Source organism: Aegilops tauschii, chromosome 3 (assembly GCF_002575655.3).
Source record: "Aegilops tauschii subsp. strangulata cultivar AL8/78 chromosome 3, Aet v6.0, whole genome shotgun sequence".
In the NCBI taxonomy this organism is placed as follows: Eukaryota; Viridiplantae; Streptophyta; class Magnoliopsida; order Poales; family Poaceae; genus Aegilops; species Aegilops tauschii.
In genome coordinates, this window is record NC_053037.3 from 495,702,915 (window position 1) to 495,721,526 (window position 18,612).

General features: G+C 41.6%; 1 protein-coding gene across 1 annotated transcript; it reads left to right on the plus strand.

Moving 5' to 3' along the window:
- Positions 1-1,113: 1,113 nt before the first annotated feature.
- Positions 1,114-14,233, plus strand: LOC109753881 (uncharacterized). The gene is made up of 7 exons (XM_020312805.1): positions 1,114-1,509; positions 1,600-1,658; positions 1,851-2,413; positions 2,549-2,730; positions 2,791-2,973; positions 3,079-3,567; positions 14,072-14,233. Exons 1-7 carry the CDS (start codon positions 1,114-1,116, stop codon positions 14,231-14,233), a joined length of 2,034 nt encoding a protein of 677 aa, XP_020168394.1.
- The last annotated feature ends 4,379 nt before the right edge of the window (positions 14,234-18,612 follow it).

Below are 18,612 nucleotides of genomic sequence, written 5' to 3' on the forward strand. Positions count from 1 at the left end.
CAGAATCTGTTTCTTGAGGACATCACATAGTGTTTGATGACCTTTGAGACTTTTGTACATTCCTGTTTCAAGCAATGTCCTCAACCTGGCATTCTCATCAGCAATAGTAGTAGTATCCTCAGCAGAGGGGTTAGTTACCACATCAGCAGTTGAAGATATTGCAATAGTAGCAGTAGTAGAACATTCAGCAACAAAGACAACATTATCACGCTCAAGGCATTTTAGACATGGTGGTTCAAATCCTTCCTGAGCTGAACTGATCTGTTGAGCGCGGAGTGACTCGTTCTCCTTTTGAAGATCTTCATGAGCCGATCTCAAGTTCTCAAGCTCTTGCTTCCTTACTGACACCAAGCGCTCCAAGTCAAGGGTGAAACCCCGTGAAACCTCGTTTGTCACTGCAGTCTCTATGGTTGCTGCTCCTGTGCAAGTTGTTGCTGATGCATGTCCACCTCCTACTTCGATTGAAGAACTCCAACAGATGGGCAGCCGTTGCGGGATTGCGCAGGGAGCTCTATCTCCTGAGAAGTTGCTGGATGGCCAGCGCTCATCCTCTAGAGCCAGCGACTGATCTCTCCCTTGCCAATGAATAAATCGTGGAATGTACTGTCGTGGAATATCAGAGGCATCAATTCTGATAAAAAACTTTTGGCTCTTAGGAATGCTATTGATACTAGCGGTTGTTCTGTGCTATGTATCCAGGAAACTAAGCGTGAATCTTTTGATTTAGCGTTTATTAAATCTTTCTGCCCCAAACGCTTTGATAAGTTTGTGTTTTCACCTTCTGTGGGTGCTTCGGGTGGCCTTATTACTATCTGGAATAGTTCTGTGTTTGTGGGCACGCCTTGGTATGTTGATTCATTTGCGGTCGGTGTTTCTTTTGTTGCTACTCAATCCAGTGAATCGTGGAAACTCGTCAATGTCTATGGGCCTTGCACGGGTCAGCGTAGGGTGGATTTTACGAATTGGTTGTTTGATCTAAACATACCTAATGATGAAAACTGGTTGATCCTGGGTGATTTCAACTTCATTCGCTCTACGAGTAACAGAAACAAACCGGGTGGCGATGTTGCAGATATGTTGCTCTTTAATGAAATCATTCGGGCGCAATCCTTGATGGAACTCCCTGTAAAGGGCAGAACATACACCTGGAGCAACATGCAGGATGATCCTTTGCTTGAACAGCTGGATTGGTTTTTCTCATCCACCTGCTGGACCACCTCCTTTCCAAATACGATGATCCTGCCGTTGGGGAAACCGGTTTCTGATCATATCCCATGTGTGGTAGCAATTGAATCTAAAATCCCCAAGTCCAAGCTTTTTCGCTTTGAGAATTTCTGGGTCAACCACGAGGGTTTCTCTAATGTGGTTGTTGCCTCCTGGTCCAAGCCTTGTCATGCTCAGAATTCTGCTGCTATCATTTGTAAAAAACTTAAAACACTGAGATATGATCTCAAGAGATGGAGTACAGGTATCTCGAAGCTGAAAAATATGATACAGAACAGCAATGAGGTACTAGCTATGATGGACAATCTTGAGGACAAAAGACCTCTCTTTATTCAGGAGTCAAACTTTAGACGTATCTTAAAACTCCATTTGTAGACGTTGCTCAAGTATCAGAATGAGTATTGGAGGAAAAGATGTACGATCAGGTTTTTCAGGTTTGCCGATGAAAACACCAAGCTCTTCCAATCTCTGGCCACTGAGAGATATAGGCACAACTCTATTGCCACACTTCGTCAGGATAATGTGGAAATCAATGACCATGTTGGCAAAGAGGGGGTGCTGTATAAAACCTATAAGGGGCGTTTAGGTTCTTCTAAACCCTCTAATATGCGATTTGATCTCTCTAGAATCATCCGCAGGATTGAGGGGCTGGACCAATTGTCGGCACCTTTCACCAATGAGGAGATTGACGCTGTTATTAAGGAAATGCCCAATGACAGGGCTCCTGGCCCTGATGGCTTTAATGGATGTTTTCTTAAGAGTTGCTGGCAGATCATCAAAACAGACTTCTACAAAATGTGCCATGATTTCCAAGCTGGGGGGCTTGATATCACCAGCATTAGTGAGGGCTACATCACTCTAATCCCTAAGATCTCTTCTCCAGAAACTGCGAATGATTACAAACCAATCACTTTACTGAACTGCTGTCTTGAAATCATCACAAAAATCCTAGCTAATCGGCTACAGGAAGTCATTCTTAAAATCATCCACAAGAACCAGTACGGCTTCATTAAGGGGAGGACGATCCAAGATTGCTTGGCGTGGACCTTTGAATATATCCATCAATGTCATGCCTCGGAGCGGGAGATAATCCTCCTCAAGCTTGACTTCGCCAATGCGTTTGACATGATTGAACATGCTCCCATGCTTGAGATCATGAAGCATATGGGTTTTGATGATAAGTGGCTAGGTTGGATGGAAACGATTTTTGGTTCTGGGGTCTCTTCGGTACTCCTTAATGGAGTCCCTGGTCGGAAATTCCAATGCAAATGTGGCGTGCGACAGGGTGACCCTCTCTCACCGCTTATCTTTGTCCTTGCTGCAGACCTCCTTCAAGCTGCGATTAATGATGCGTTTGCCAGCGGCCTTATTGATCTTCCTCTCCCTCAGGACAGTGCTGGAGATTTCCCGGTCGTGCAATATGCTGACGACACGATATTGGTTATGCAGGCGTGTGCTGACCAAGCTGCCCGTATGAAATCTATTCTGGAAGACTATGCTGCATCGGTAGGTTTAAAAATCAATTTTCACAAATCAACTCTTATCCCCATTAACATTGATCACCAGCGTGCTAGTGAGTTGGCGGGGGTGTTTGGATGCTCTGTTGGATCCCTACCCTTCACCTACCTTGGTCTCCTGATGGGGACGACGAGGCCCAACGTGATGGATCTTATGCCGACGGTGCACACAGTTGAGAGGAAGACATCCACAGCACTTTCTCTGATGTCGTCAGGAGCAAAACTGACCTTGGTTAATTCTGTTGTGACGTCGATGTTGATCTATGCAATGTGCACAATCAAATTACATCCGAAGGTGGTTGAACATCTGGATAAATTGCGCCGCTATTGTCTCTAGGCAAAAAATTCTGATGATGGTGTTAAAAACAACTCCCTTGCGGCCTGGGAACTTGTCTGCCGTCCAAAGCGGTGTGGTGGCCTTGGTGTAATTGATATCAAGACACAGAATGTAGCCCTGCTCTTAAAGCATTTGTTCAAATTCTGTAACCATGAGGATGTCCCCTGGGTGGAGCTGATTTGGAGCGCGTATTACAGAAACAAAATCCCTCATGCAACTGACGTCGTTGGTTCTTTCTGGTGGAAAGATGTAATGCAGCTCATTGGGGTCTTTCGTGGGATCACCAGGGTCATCCCAGGCGATGGTTCTAGCTCTCTGTTCTGGAAAGATGTCTGGCTTGAAGGCGACGATGATGCTCCAATCATGGAAGTGTACCCGCGGGCTTTCTCCTTCTGCCTGAATGAGGATGACTCCGTTGCTAGGGTTCTCACTGCCACTGATCCGGCCACGATCTTTAGCTTACCCCTCTCGACCCAGGCAAGGGAGGAGGTCAGAAAAATCCAGCAGGCCTCGATGCATGTGTGTGTGGCCGATGGCGCCATGACACCTGGGAATGCCGCTCGGGCGCTTCTCTTCGAAAAAAATTCTATGATCATTGTTACAAGGAGATCGTGGCTGATGAGGCTTTTCGCTGGCTTTGGAAGGCCAAGAGCCCGATCAAGTTTAAAATGTTTGGGTGGTTGCTTCTGGTGGATCGACTGAATACCAGAAATATGCTTAAATGTAGACACTTTGCTGTCACGGGGAACAGCTATTCCTGCATGTTCTGTCAAAGCCCCCCCCCCCCCGAGGAAACCGTTGAACACTTGTTCTTCTTATGCCCCTTTAGTCAACAGTGCTGGAGTAAGGCTGGATTGACCTGGCCGATCAGAGGCAGTAGAATAGCACTGCTGCATGGGGGCAGAGAGACCTGGCGATAGCCTCTCTTCATGGACATTTTTCTATTGGCTGCTTGGAGTTTATGGATGGAGAGAAACAATCAACATTCCAGAGGGATACAACACTCATTCGGGTCATGGTTGGCTAGATTCAAAAATCTCTTAGAGCTACTGATCCATAACTGCAGAGAGGAACTTCATCCTTTCCTGTCTAGTTACATTGTAAACTTGGGACATTAGTGCTATAGCTACACTAGCCCACACGGCCGGGGGACCGTTTAAACCCCTTGTTGTAACAACTATGTAACTGATCCTTTGTGAGTAATACAAAAGTCAGTGGGAGCCTCTCCCACTGTCGTTCCCTTTCAAAAAAAAAGACACTTCCGTGATGATACGTGTTTGTCACAGTAGGTCACGTTTTCTGTCATGCATGTACATCCATGACGATTTTATGACAGAATCAAGATAGTCATACCTGTGTTGTCGTAGAAGTGATCCATGACATTACCAAAATTATCATCACGGAAGTGCCCACTTCGATGACGATAAATCACGCATCATGGAAGCGCTTTCGTCAAGGGTGACTGACACGTGGCATCCACCGTAACGGTTCGCCGTTAAGCTATCAGGTCTGGTTTTGGATCCGATAACCTGCTAACAGCCGGACCAATGAGGATTTTCCATGTGTAAAATTCTCATTGGCCGGAGGAAACACGTGTTGGCTCACCGTTGGGACAGATGTCATCCATTCATTGGACATGAGGAGCCTATGATACGTCGACACGTGGCACGGCCCAACAGAGGCCCATTCCGGTGAAAAGGCCGGCCCGTTTGACTTGGTCAAAAGGTAACGGGCCGGCCCACGGAAAGCCTGTTCCTATATAGCCCATTTACGGCCCACTAACTCACGGCACGTTATGGCCTATCGGAATTAAGCCCAGTAGCTTCATCTGGGCCGTCCAATATGATTCTAGCCCGTTGTAACTTCCGGCCCATGTTTGGCCTGAAGCCCATGATGTCTTTCGGCCCATACGAGGCCATTTGTAACTCTTGGCCCATTAACGGCCCGTGGTGAATCTGGCCCGCAATGAACAATATACCCCTTTATACCCATTAACGGCCCATTATTCCATTGGGCCGTTTCCAACCCGTGTTATCTTTCGGCCTTCTCAGGGCCCATTTATTCTTGGGATCATTTCCAGCATTCGGTTACTTACGGCCCGTTATTGGCCTTTTCTGCTTGTGGGCCAAATTCAGCCCGCGGTTACAATCGGCCCGTTTGTGGCCCATTAATCCGTTGGGCCGTTTTCATAGCATCGTCAAATACGGCCTACAACGGCCCGTTATTGTCGGCCCATGAACGGACGATTCCAAATCTAGCCCGTATACGGCCCATAATGTGGTCTGTTATTGGCCCATGTTTGGCCTATCGATCATACGGCACGTAGAAGGCCCATTGATGCTACGGCCCGTAGAAGGCCCAATGTTTCTACGGCCCTTAGAAGGCCCATTGTTTCTATGGCCCGTAGGAGGCCCATGGTAACTACAGTAAATATGTAGCCCATGGTTATTGTGGCCTAGTTTACAAAAATAAGTTGTTGCGGCCACTAGCAAACCGCGGAAAAAGAATTGCACTGACTACAAGCAAACAAATCAACAAGACAACAAGGAAATAAATAAGCAAGCAACTTACGCTAGGCTATCACGGCTATTACACATATTACATCCACTGGGCATCAAAGTTCGCTACCAGTGCAAATATAGGGAACAAAGCAGCATATCACATACACTAGTCGTCAAAGTTGGCGACCAGTGCAAATAAACGCAGCAGCAAAACAAGTCCAGAACTGGAACCACTTCAAAGGAGCTCAAGAAAAAATATCCTGGGTACCCATAATGCTGGCAAGATGCTTAGCAAGCTTATTAACTTTCTCTTGTTTGGCGCTTAAATCCTCCAGTGCTTGTTGTTGCACAAGAAAGTATGCATCTGATTTCTACAGGGACTTCCTCAGTCCTTCGGCTTCTTGCCGCAGCACAGCTGACTGATGCCTTTCAGCTTGTAGCTAAGACTGAAGAAACCGAAGTGATTCAGGCAGCGAGGTTGAAGAGCTTGTGCCAGCGGTACTGGCCAGTAACTCGAACACTACATCAACGCAGGACTGTGGGGTTTTCTCACTGTCTACAAGATCGTTTTTATCACCTTTCTTGGAGACCAACAGTGTTGTCTCACTATCTTGAACCTTATCTGCATTACTTTCTCTACCATTGCATAGTGGGGTGCTCTTCTCCAATATTCTGTTCGCATACTACAAGAGAAACAAGCATACACATCACAGGTTTAGCATGTAGTATACCAAACTCATTTTGGTAAACCGGTTCAGTAGTAAGGTGGACAGGATAACAGCATGAAAGAAACATATATCTATGTACTATGGTCACTGTATTGTCCATATCATTCTAGTTTATGTTGCCAAATCAAGATAGAGACACAGTTCAACTCATATATTTTTAAGACACAGTAGCATAGACAGAATATAAGTGTGAGAAACTACACAGCATTGGCAACACTTGTAATGTGCATCACATGAGAACATAACTGTTTATACAACTAAAACTAAAATCAACATAGAGCAAGAAGTTAGAACAGCAATCCAGTTAAAGAAATAGGTTTAAAACATACCTGGTGCGCCATTGGAGTTTCAATTGGATCCTTCAAATTCGAAAGTAGTTGGTATGAGTAAATACAGTGATGCAACAGCAAAGGAGTATGGACCATAGCTACGGAATCTGACATGAGAACAATTGCTCTTCTGCTTTAAACGTGGAGTTTGGGTTCGCTGTGGTGGTCTTCGTGCTTTGGGCACTGCAGTTGCTTTACAAACTGCTCGTGTGGGAGTACTCTGTGGTGGACATGGTGCTTTGTCAACTAGAAGTGGGTTACTATCCGCAGGGGTTGGGATTAGATGGGTTGTAGCTGGTTCTCTGCCCAACGGTGTAAGTGTGCAATCTGGAAGAGTCTCAATTATGTGTGGTGGGGTAAGTTTGTGGGCCAGTACAACCATGGTTCTATCAGCATCGACGGGTAGCACTGTCTTTTGTGAAGAACGGGTTTTTGTTCCCTTAGATACTGCCATCACCCCCTCCAATTCAAATGGCTGATAAACAAGAAAAGAAATTGAACGTACAGACATTGTATGATAGACAGATGTGGTAATTCACATATATGTTGTCTAACCAAACAAGACAGCATGACACAATTTCACATATATGATGCCTAACTAAACAAGATAGCATGACATAGTTTCAGATATATGATGGATAACTTAACAGGATATAATGGCATAATTCAACATATGATGAGTATCTAAATAGGATGACATGACAAAACTATATGATGTCTGTCTAAAATAGGTTGGGATGAAATAATTCACATAAATGTTGTCTAAGTATACAGGATGGCATGATATAATTGACATAATTGATTCATATACTAAGCAGCTGGCACTCGCATGTATGATCTCTAAACTAAGCAGATGGAATTCAATATTCTGCATATGATGTCTAAACTAAGCAATGCAAGACACCATATGCATATGATATGAGAAATATAAACATTGCAACTTAGAGCATACGCCTCAGGTGGGATATAGGACTGGTCATCTGTCTCTGAATCCTCCTCTGAGGAGCTCCCTGTAACCATCGAGATATATGATTCAACAGGTACCATTGCCTGCTCTGAAGACCTTGTTTTCACTCCTGATATTTCCATAACCGGCTCAAATGGCTGATACACATGAAGAGTAGTTCAATATACACATATTGTCGACAAATGGAATACGTAATAAAAAAAGATGGCATGACATAATTCACATATATGATGCCTGGCTACATGGCGGTGCATAATTCACATATATGATAACTGACTGAAAAACATGGCATTGCATAATTCACATATCTGATATAAAAAGCAAACAGGAGCCATTCACACAAAGCATGTCTAATCTAAGCAGATGGCATGGCAATGCAAGACTACCATATGCATGATATGAGCAATATAACCTTGCCAAGTTAGAGCATGCACCTCGGGGGGAATACGACTGGTCATCTGTCTCTGAATCCTCCTCTGAGGAGCTATCTGAAACCAGCAAGAAATCTGCATCGACAGGTAGCACTGACTGCTCAGAAGACCTTGTTTTCACTCCAGATTTTCCCATGACCGACTCAAATGGCTGATGCACAGGAAGAGTAGATGAATGTATAAACATTGTTGAAAAATGGAATACATTAAATATGGCATGATACAATTCACATATACGATGACTGGCTAAACAGGATGGCATTGCATGATTCACGTATATGATGACTGGCTAAAGAAGATGGCATTGCATAATTCCCATATACTCCCTCCGTTCCTAAATATTTGTCTTTTTAGAGATTTCAAATGGACTACTACATACGGATGTATATAGACATATTTTAGAGTGTAGATTCACTCATTTTGCTCTGTATGTAGTCACTTGTTGAAATCTCTAAAAAGACAAATATTTAGGAATGGTGGGAGTATGATATAGAAACCAAACAGGTGGCATTCACACAAAGCAAATCTAAACTAAGCTGATGACATATAAGATGAATAATGTAAGCAATGCGAGGCGCCATATGCATGATATGACCAACATCAGCATGCCAGGTTAGAGCAAACACCTCAGGTGGTAAATGGGGAATCCGTCGCCATCGTCATCATCAACTATCCTCCATCACCAATTTCATGATGCTCACCATCGTGCGTGAGTAATTCCATCGTAGGCTTGCTGGACCGTGATGGGTTGGGTGAGATTTACCATGTAATCGAGTTAGTTTTGTTAGGGTTTGATCCCTAGTATCCACTATGTTCTAAGATTGATGTTGCTATGACTTTGCTATGCTTAATGCTTGTCACTAGGGCCCGAGTGCCATGAACTCAAATCTGAACCCTTTATGTTTCATGAATATATTTTTGTTCTTGATCCAATATTGCAAGTTATAGTTACCTACTACGTGTTATGATCCGGCAACCCCGGAGTGACAATAGTCGGGACCACTCCCGGTGATGACCGTAGTTTGAGGAGTTCATGTATTCACCGTGTGTTAATGCTTTGTTCCGGTTCTCTATTAAAAGGAGGCCTTAATATCCCTTAGTTTCCAATATGGACCCTGCTACCACGGGAGGGTAGGACAAAAGATGTCATGCAAGTTCTTTTCCATAAGCACGTATGACTATATTCGGAATACATGCCTACATTACATTGATGAACTGGAGCTAGTTCCGTGTCACCCTATGTTATAACCGTTGCATGATGAATGACATCCGACATAATTATCCATCATTGATCCATTGCCTACGAGCTTTTCACATATTGATCTTTGCTTCGTTACTTTTCCGCTACTACTGTTACAATTGCTACGAAACTACTACTGTCACTTTTGCCACCGTTACCGTTATTTCCATACTACTTTGCTACTAAATACTTTGCTGCAGATATTAAGTCTTTCAGGTGTGGTTGAATTGACAACTCAGCTGCTAATACTCAAGAATATTCTTTGGCTCCCCTTGTGTCGAATCAATAAATTTGGGTTGAATACTCTACCCTCGAAAACTATTGCGATCCCCTATACTTGTGGGTTATCAAGACCTTTTTCTAGCGCCGTTGCCGGGGAGCATAGCTCTATTCTCTGAGTCACTTGGGATTTATATCTGTTGATCACTATGAGGAATTTGAAAGATCAAAGAACCAAAAAAATTCCCTCAATTACGAGGGGAGGTAAGGAACTGCCATCTAGCTCTGCACTTGATTCTCCTTCTGTTTTGAGTAAACTTGCAACACCTACACCTGCTATTGATTCCAATATGTCGCATGTTATTGATGATGCCACTTCTGCTTTGCATGATACTTATGATGAAACTGCTTCTGTGCTTGATAATACTGTGCCACTAGGTGAATTTCTTGATGAACAACTTGCTAGGGCTAGAGAGAATGAAATTACTGAAACTGATGATATCATTGAAGATTACTATTATGATTCTCCCCCTAGATATGAATTGCATGTTGTTCCTGAGGGTTATGTTATGGATGAAGAAACTGCTAGAGACTTCTTTTCTTGTAATGATAGGGAGGATCTTAAGAAATTGTTAGTTAAGCTGAAAGAAAACTCTTTGAACGCTAGAATGAAATATGATCCTGCTTTTGCTACTTCACCTATCTTTGTTACTAATAAGGATTATGAATTCTCTGTCAGTCCTGAGTTAATTACTTTGGTTGAATCTGATCATTTTCATGGTTATGAATCTGAAACTGTTGTGCACATCTTACTAAATTGAATGATATAGCCGCCCTATTTGCTCGTGAGGAAAAAATTGGTTATTACTATATCCTTAAATTATTTCCTTTCTCATTAAAGGGTGATGCTAAGACATGGTTTAATTCTCTTGCTCCTGGTTGTGTGTGTAGTCCCCAGGATATGATTTATCACTTCTCTGCAAAATATTTCCCCACTCATAAGAAACAAGCTGCTTTAAGGGAAATATATAATTTTGTGCAAAGTGAAGAAGAGAGTCTTCCACAAGCTTGGGGGAGGCTTCTCCAATTACTTAATGCTTTGCCTGATCACCCTCTCAAGAAAAATGAAATACTTGATATCTTTTATAATGGACTAACCGATGCTTCCAGAGACCACCTAGATAGTTGTGCTGGTTGTGTTTTCAGGGAAAGAACTGTTGAGCAAGCTGAATTGCTATTGAATAATATATTGAGTAATGAAAATGATTGGACACTTCCTGAACCAACTCCGAAGAAAAGGGGTATTCTATTTCTCAGTCCTGAAGAAATGCAAGAGACAAAGAAATCAATGAAAGAAAAGGGTATTAAAGCTGAAGATGTTAAAAAATTACTGCCTATTGAAGAAATACATGGTCTTGATAACCCGACACAGCTAGTAGAGGTAAACTCTCTCCGTAGATTTGATGAAGGTGATATTCCTCATAATAAGTCTGCTAGTCAATGCTTTGATGAGTTTGATAATTTTATTGTTAAACAAGAGAATTTCAATGCTTATGTTAGTAGACAATTGAAACGTAATGCTTACATGCTTGATCACTTGGGTGATTATAAGAGTAGAACTGTTAGTGATCTTAAGCTTATTAGTAAACATGCTTCCATGGTTACAACTCAAGTAGAACAAGTACTTAAGGCTCAAGATGAATTGCTTAATGAGTTGAATAATAAGAATAATGATAATGATAATGATGTTAGGGTCATGACTAGAGGTGGTAAAATGACCCAGGAACCTTTGTATCTTGAGGGTCATCCTAAGAGACTTGAGCAGGATTCTCAGAGAATTAATACTGATGCACCTAGTCCTAGTAATAAGAAGAAAAAGAAAACTGATAGGACTTTGCATGATAGTGAACCTGCTATAGACACACCTGAGAATCCCAATGATATTTCTATTTCTGATGCTGAGACACAATCTGATGATGAACATGAACCTAGTGATAATGTTAATGATGATGTTCATGTTGATGACCAACCTAGTAATGATAATGATGTGGAGATTGAACCTCATGTTGATCTTGACAACCCACAATCAAAGAATCAACGTTATGATAAAAGAGACTTTGTTGCTAGGAAACATGGTAAAGAAAGAGAACCATGGGTTCAGAAACCCATGCCCTTTCCTCCTAAGCCATCCAAGAAAAAGGATAATGAGGATTTTGAGTGCTTTGCTGAAATGATTAGACCTATCTTTTTGCGTATGCGTTTGACTGATATGCTTAAAATGCCTCCTTATGCTAAATATATGAAAGTTATTGTTACAAATAAAAGAAAGATACCTAAAGCTGAAATTACCACCATGCTTGCTAATTATTCTTTTAAGGGTGGAATACTAAAGAAACTTGGAGATCCAGGAGTACCAACTATACCATGCTCCATTAAAAGAAACTATGTTAAAATTGCTTTATGTGATCTTGGAGCCGGTGTTAGTGTTATGCCTTTCTCTTTATATTGTATACTTGAATTGAATAAGTTGACACCTACTAAAATTTCTTTGCAAATGGCTGATAAATCAACTGCTATACCTATCGGTATTTGTGAGGATGTGCCTATTGTGGTTGCAAACGTCACTATCTTAACGGACTTTGTTATTCTTGATATTCCCGAGGACGATAGTATGTCGATTATCCTTGGTAGACCCTTTTTGAATATTGCAAGGGCTGTTATTGATTGCAACAAAGGCAATATCACTTTTCATGTTAATGGTAATGAGCATACGGTACACTTTCCGAAGAAACAACCTCAAGTTCATAGTATCAATTCTATTGGAAAAAAAATCAACTATTACTATTGGAGGTTTTAAATTCCCTCTTCCTACTGTTAAAAAATGATATTCTTATTCTTGGGGACATGCATATCCCCGTTGAGGTAACCTAGTGTTATTCAAAAGTTCTCTGGTTTCATGTAACTCGGAAGAAGTTTTGTTAATGAGACTTGATCAACCTCGTTAATGGATTCCTTTTGATGAGCATGAGATGGATGAATTTAGGAAGCACAACTCTCTGTACCCATCTTTTATTTTCTATTACTTAGTTTAAATAAAGCAAAATAGTAATTTTTGTCTGTTTTCTGAATTATCCATGCAATAAAAAATGTCCCGAAAATAAAAGTTCTCCAAATGCCCTGAAAATTGGATATGATTTTTTAGAATATTTTAGAATTTCTGGTGCAAAGAATACACCAGGGGGCCTCACTAGCTGGCCACAAGGGTGGAGGGCACGCCCACCTCCCTGGGGCGCGCCCCCTGACCTTGTGGGCCCCACGTGGCCCCCTCCACTTACTCCAGCACCCATCCTCTCCTTCTTCCTCCAGAAAAAATCACTCCATAGCTCAAACTCGTGTTCTTGCTCATCTTGCTGCCATTTTCGATCTTCTTGCTCAAAGCTCCATTCACAAAACTGCTTTGGGGGATTGTTGTTCGGTGTGACTCCTCCAATGGTCCAATTAGTTTTTGTTCTAGTGCTTTATTCATTGCAAATTTTTGCTGCTGTGGTGACCATGTTCTTGAGCTTGCATGTCAAATTTATATGGTCCAACGTTGTTTTGATGCATGATATAGCTTCTAGACACTTGTAGGAGTAGTTACTATCACTTTTATGGAGTTTGGTTCACTTTTATTTTGAGTTACAAAAAATTTCAGAAATTTTTTAGAGAAAGAAAAATGTCCAGGAGAATGTTCCAAGGTGGTTCTTCAAGGAAGCAAGCACCGAGGCGTGCGATACGCGACCCAGACCCTGAGCTACCGAGGGAAGCTCAAGTGAGGCCGTGTGAATGGCCGTCAGATGAATTTATGGATCGTGCAGGTCTTAAGGATGAATTCTATGCGTACGTACAAAATGCCGGCCTCGAGGATTTCTTATCGGACAAGTGCTTACAATATTATTATCTCACCGATTCCTTCGTACGGAGGTTTGAGTTTTCATCCAAGCGTAATACTCATACTGTCCTGTTTGATCTTTATGATGAATCTTATACCATGGACCTAGAAGATTTTTGTGATGCATGCAAAATTCCACAATGGGGTAGCCTTAGTGAGCCTCATAAATCTGATATAACGATTTCCTTGCTAGCATCACTATAGAAGAAACTAGAAATATCACACAAGCAGCCGTAGGGAGCATTCACTTTCCTGCCTTACATTATTTTGCTCTCTTTATCGGTAGATGTATTAATGGTAAAGATGAACAATGCCATATTTGCGTACCAGATCTTAGTATCCTCAAGTGTGCGGTGTTAGGTGATAAACGATATAATTTGGGGGCCATTATTGCTAGAAGGTTACATCTTAATGCTAAAGACGGAGATTTATTTGGTGGGATCTATGCAACTCGTTTAGCTAAATATTTGAATGTACCTATTAGAGGATATGATATTGAGTTGCCACCTACTTTTCTGGATTATGAGGCTATGGTAAGCCACCAGTTTCTTAAGAGGAATGAACAGATCCTCCAGTACCGACTAATCTTTGATAGACGGCGTGCCGTCCTTGTTACCCTTCCTGCTCCTGCTCTCTTCAACTTTCAGTCAAATGGAAGATATTTTATAACAATAGAGGACGCAAACGAGTATGAGAGAATAGGGGAGGCTGCTCATCTTCAGGAGGCAGCTCGCCAAGCAGTAGCTGCCGCATCTCAGTACAACCCCGACTTCAACTTTGGATATCCACCAGGCCACCCGTGGGCATAGACCAACTTAGGCCAAAAGCCTAACCTTGGGGGAGTACATATTTCTCACAGACATTACATTCATGTTCACACACTCATCCTAGTTGTCGGTGCTCATACTCTTTCATTGTATTATCCATGTTAGTTTATTTCTTTTTCCGCTTTCTTCTTATGTGTTTATTAAACCTTAAGAAAAACCAAAAAAAATTAGTGGTAGTTTACTTTCTGTTGCATGCTTAGTTGTAGAATTAAAAGAAAACCCAAAAAGATTTCTTTTGCTTGTTGGGAGCTTTCCCGTGTAAATAGTTTTTCTCGTTCCTGTTCTTCTTCCTTAGAAAAACAAAAACTCCAAAAAATATTTTAGTGTGTTTCTTTGAAATTCTTTTCTTTTCTTTGGGGGTCGAGAGGAGAAGACCACGATGAAATTGTTGAGTGGCTCTCATGCATTATTGTTGATCTAACAAAGAGCCCATATTACCTTGTCTTCTCCTTTGAATAAATGTTTGCAGATTCCAGCTTAGTCCAATGCATGTGCACTATTATTATTATCCACATCGTTCGGTCGTGCAAGTGAAAGGCAATAATGACGATATATGATGAAATGATTGAGATGAGGAAAAGCTGGCATGAACTGGACCTATCTTGTTTTTGTAAATATGATTAGTTCATCGTTCCTGATTCAGTCTATTATGAATGAAACATGTTTGCAATGACAATTAGAGATTATAGTTACTCATGTCATGCTTAATCAGCTAGGAGTTTATAATGGTTTATCTTGCGTGCCAACATGGAAATTTAAAATTGTTGTGATGTAGTATGATAGGATGGTATTCTCCTTTGAATGATTCGAGTGGCTTGACTTGGCACATGTTTACGCATGTAGTTGAAACAAAATCAACATAGCCTCTACGATATTTATGTTCATGGTGATTTATATCCTACTCATGCTTGCACTCAATGTTGGTTAATCTCAATGCATGTTTATGACTGTTGTCGCTCTCTAGTTGGTCGCTTCCCAGTCTCTTTCTAACATTCACTTGTACTAAGCGGGAATACTGCTTGTGCATCCACTTCCATAAACCCGAAAGTTGTTCCATATGAGTCCACCATACCTTCCTATGTGCGGTATTTACCTGCCGTTCCAAGTAAATTTGCAAGTGCCAACCTCTAAACCTTCAAATGATAATCTGTTTTGTATGCTCGAATAGCTCATGTACCAACTGGGGTTGTCAATATCTTCCATGCTAGGTGGGTTATTCTCACGATGAGTGGACTCCGCTCATCATTCACGAGAAAATGACTGGTAACCGGGATGCCCAGTCCCATGCTCAAAGCAAATCAAATCAAAATAATTGCAAACAAAACTCCCCCAAGATTGTTGTTAGTTGGACGGTGCCCGTTGTTTCGGACCAGTCGTGGAGTGTGCTTGTTGGTGGTGGTGGAGTATAAACTTTACCATTCTGTTTGGGAACCGCCTATAATGTATGTAGCATGGAAGATACCGAGATCTCTTAGTTGTTATGTTGACAATGAAAGTAAACCGCTCAAAATATTATTTATCTCTATTTCAAAACTCGAGCTCTGGCACCTCTGCAAATCCCTGCTTCCCTCCGCGAAGGGCCTATCTACTTACTTTTATTGCTAAGTCATCATCCTCTTATAAAAAGCATCAGTTAGAGAGCACCACTGTCATTTGTATGCATTGTTATTAATTTATATTGAGTATGACTCTGACTGGATCTCTTTTACCATGAATTATAATGTCTAGTCAGTCCTTGATCTTCAGGGGTGCTCTGCATTTATGTTTTGCGGTATCAGAAAGGGCTAGCGAGATACCATCTTGTTGTATCATATCATGGTTGTTTTGACGAAGTGTTGTCATCCGAGATTTATTATTATTGCTCGCTAGTTGATTATGACATTGATATGAGTAAATGTGAGACCTAAAAGTTATTGTGAATATGGTTAGTTCATAATCTTTGCTGAAAACTTGAATGCTGGCTTTACGTATTTACAACAACAAGATCAAACAGAGTTTGTAATTTTTTTTCTTTATCACTTTCAGTTTATCAACTAAATTGCTTGAGGACAAGCAAAGGTTTAAGCTTGGGGGAGTTGATACGTCTCCGTCGTATCTACTTTTCCAAACTCTTTTGCCCTTGTTTTGGACTCTAATTTGCATGATTTAAATGGAACTAACCCGGACTGACGATGTTTTCAGCAGAATTGCCATGGTGTTATTTTTGTGCAGAATAAAAAGTTCTCGGAATGACCTGAAAATCAACAGAGATTATTTTTGGAATTAATAAAAAAATATTGGCGAAAGAATCAGCACCAGGGGGCCCACACCCTAGCCATAAGGGTGGGGGCGAGCCCACTCCCCTAGGGCGCGCCCTGCAACCTTGTGGGGCCCCCTGGACCTCCACCGACCTCAACTCCAACTCCATATATTCACTTTCGGGGAGAAAAAAATCAGAGAGAAAGTTTCATCGTGTTTTACGATACGGAGCCGCCGCCAACTCCAGCTGGAAGGCTTCTAGAGCGTCGGTCTTGGGGCATCATAGCACTCCTCCACTTACAAGAGATCTCGTCCCGAGATCTAAGGATGGCACCGAAGAGAAGCGGAAGAGGAAGAGGTAAAAAATTGCTTCTTGACAAACGAGTGAAACCAAAGAACCTTGGAAGTTGAACAGCTCGAAAGAAATGACACAACGGAGATGAGCGAATTGAGAGCACTCCGTAGTAAACAGAAACAAGGAACACCATGAGAACCTTGTAGGTTGAAAGACATGAAACAAGAGCTCAACGAACCAAAAGAATATGGAGCCACACCGGTATCATGAGATAGCCAAAGAACACGAATGCCAGAACTTGGACAGCACTCCAGTTGAGAAGAGAGGCAAGACTTGATTAGATGAAAAGAACTTGAAAAGAAAACACAACACACCGGTTAAATGGATAAGAAGGAAAGAACACGATCTTCACAATTCGAGATGATGAGCGAAGAGAGCAACATTACAATGCCTCCGGAACGAAAGAATAGAAGCTAGATTGTCAGAATAAGAGAATGGAGAAGGAATGACAACTTCTACCACAATTTAATTTGGAAAGCATCCTTGCAAGAAGGTTAGAGTGGAATTGTTGGAAAACCAACAACAAAAGGATATGATCCTCGTGGGCTTATGGAGACATCTCAAAACTTGAGGTGAAGTTCTGCCACTAACGAAAACAATTGCTTGCTTGAGATCAACGAAGGGATGAAAACTTCTTCCACCAAGAGGATAAAGAGCAAGCTTGGGTCATGCATAATCACCACAAATAGCAACAACCCTTAAGGAAAAGGCTTTAGGTGAAATCTATACCAAGATAATACCAACGAAGAGATCGATGGATTGCAAAGGATCTTCCGAACGAAGAGAAAATGATGGATTTAAATATAGTTCTTAACAACTTGTGAACCTTGAAACACAAAGGGAAATTGTCAAGAATTTCATAACACCACCACAAAAGATAAGGTAGAAAGAATTGCACTTGAAATGCAAGAAGAGGAATACTTGATCTCCTCAAAACAAAACATGTGTTGAGCACCATGTTTAATTTTTGAGTATAGCTTGGCGGATCATAACTTCGAGAGAAATCTTGAAGAACAAATGACGAATTAAAAGAATCCTTGACGAACCACCATGTAGAGCCTCCATGGAGAACTCCGGTAATAAAAGGATGATAAAAGGAAGAGAAGTTGAAAACACAAGGTGGAGCCTTGCGATGATTTAGATGGAGCTTTGCGACGAGATAATGCGGAAAACTTGGAACTCCGGAAAGGAAAAGATGAAGCACCTCGCACCGAGAAAAATGACATGATGAACAACTCTGGAAAGAAGAAACTAGATCACTTGGATGAATCAATAATAAGAATTACGTTATGCATATCCTTCACCAATTTAAATTGATGACAAGTAACGGATTTGGCACACTAGTTATTCTCGTAGAAAGGATTGAGAGAGATATAGCGTAAGCTTGAGAAGGTCTTCAACGATCCACCGGTAGGATTTGGAAACAACGAATGAATTGATATGATAACGAAGGAAGAGAAATCTTGAACGAACTACCGTAAGAATTGAAAATGATCGAAGAAAAGAGCACGAATCACCGGGAAGAATTAGAAATGAACGAAGATACTTGAGGGAATATAAATATATGAGAACAAAGAGATCACAAGTTGACTAGGGAATACTTGAGCGATGCACCGGTAAGATTTGGAGAACGAGAGCTGAAAGCTGAGAATGAGTAATTCTGAGATGATGGGCTCCAGAGAATCAAACTAAAAAGACTCCTGAATTGCTCCGGATGGTTGAAAAGAATTCTCACAATCGAAAACAATTATGAGAGGATGGCATCAAG

Coding starts and splice junctions, on each gene's coding strand:
- LOC109753881 (XM_020312805.1), top strand. CDS start 1,114: ATGGAACTCCCTGTAAAGGGCAGAACATACACCTGGAGCAACATGCAG. Junction 1,659..1,850: donor TGTACGATCAGGTTTTTCAG/GTTTGCCGATGA, acceptor TGATCTCTCTAG/AATCATCCGCAGGATTGAGG. Junction 2,414..2,548: donor TTTTGATGATAAGTGGCTAG/GTTGGATGGAAA, acceptor TCCTTGCTGCAG/ACCTCCTTCAAGCTGCGATT.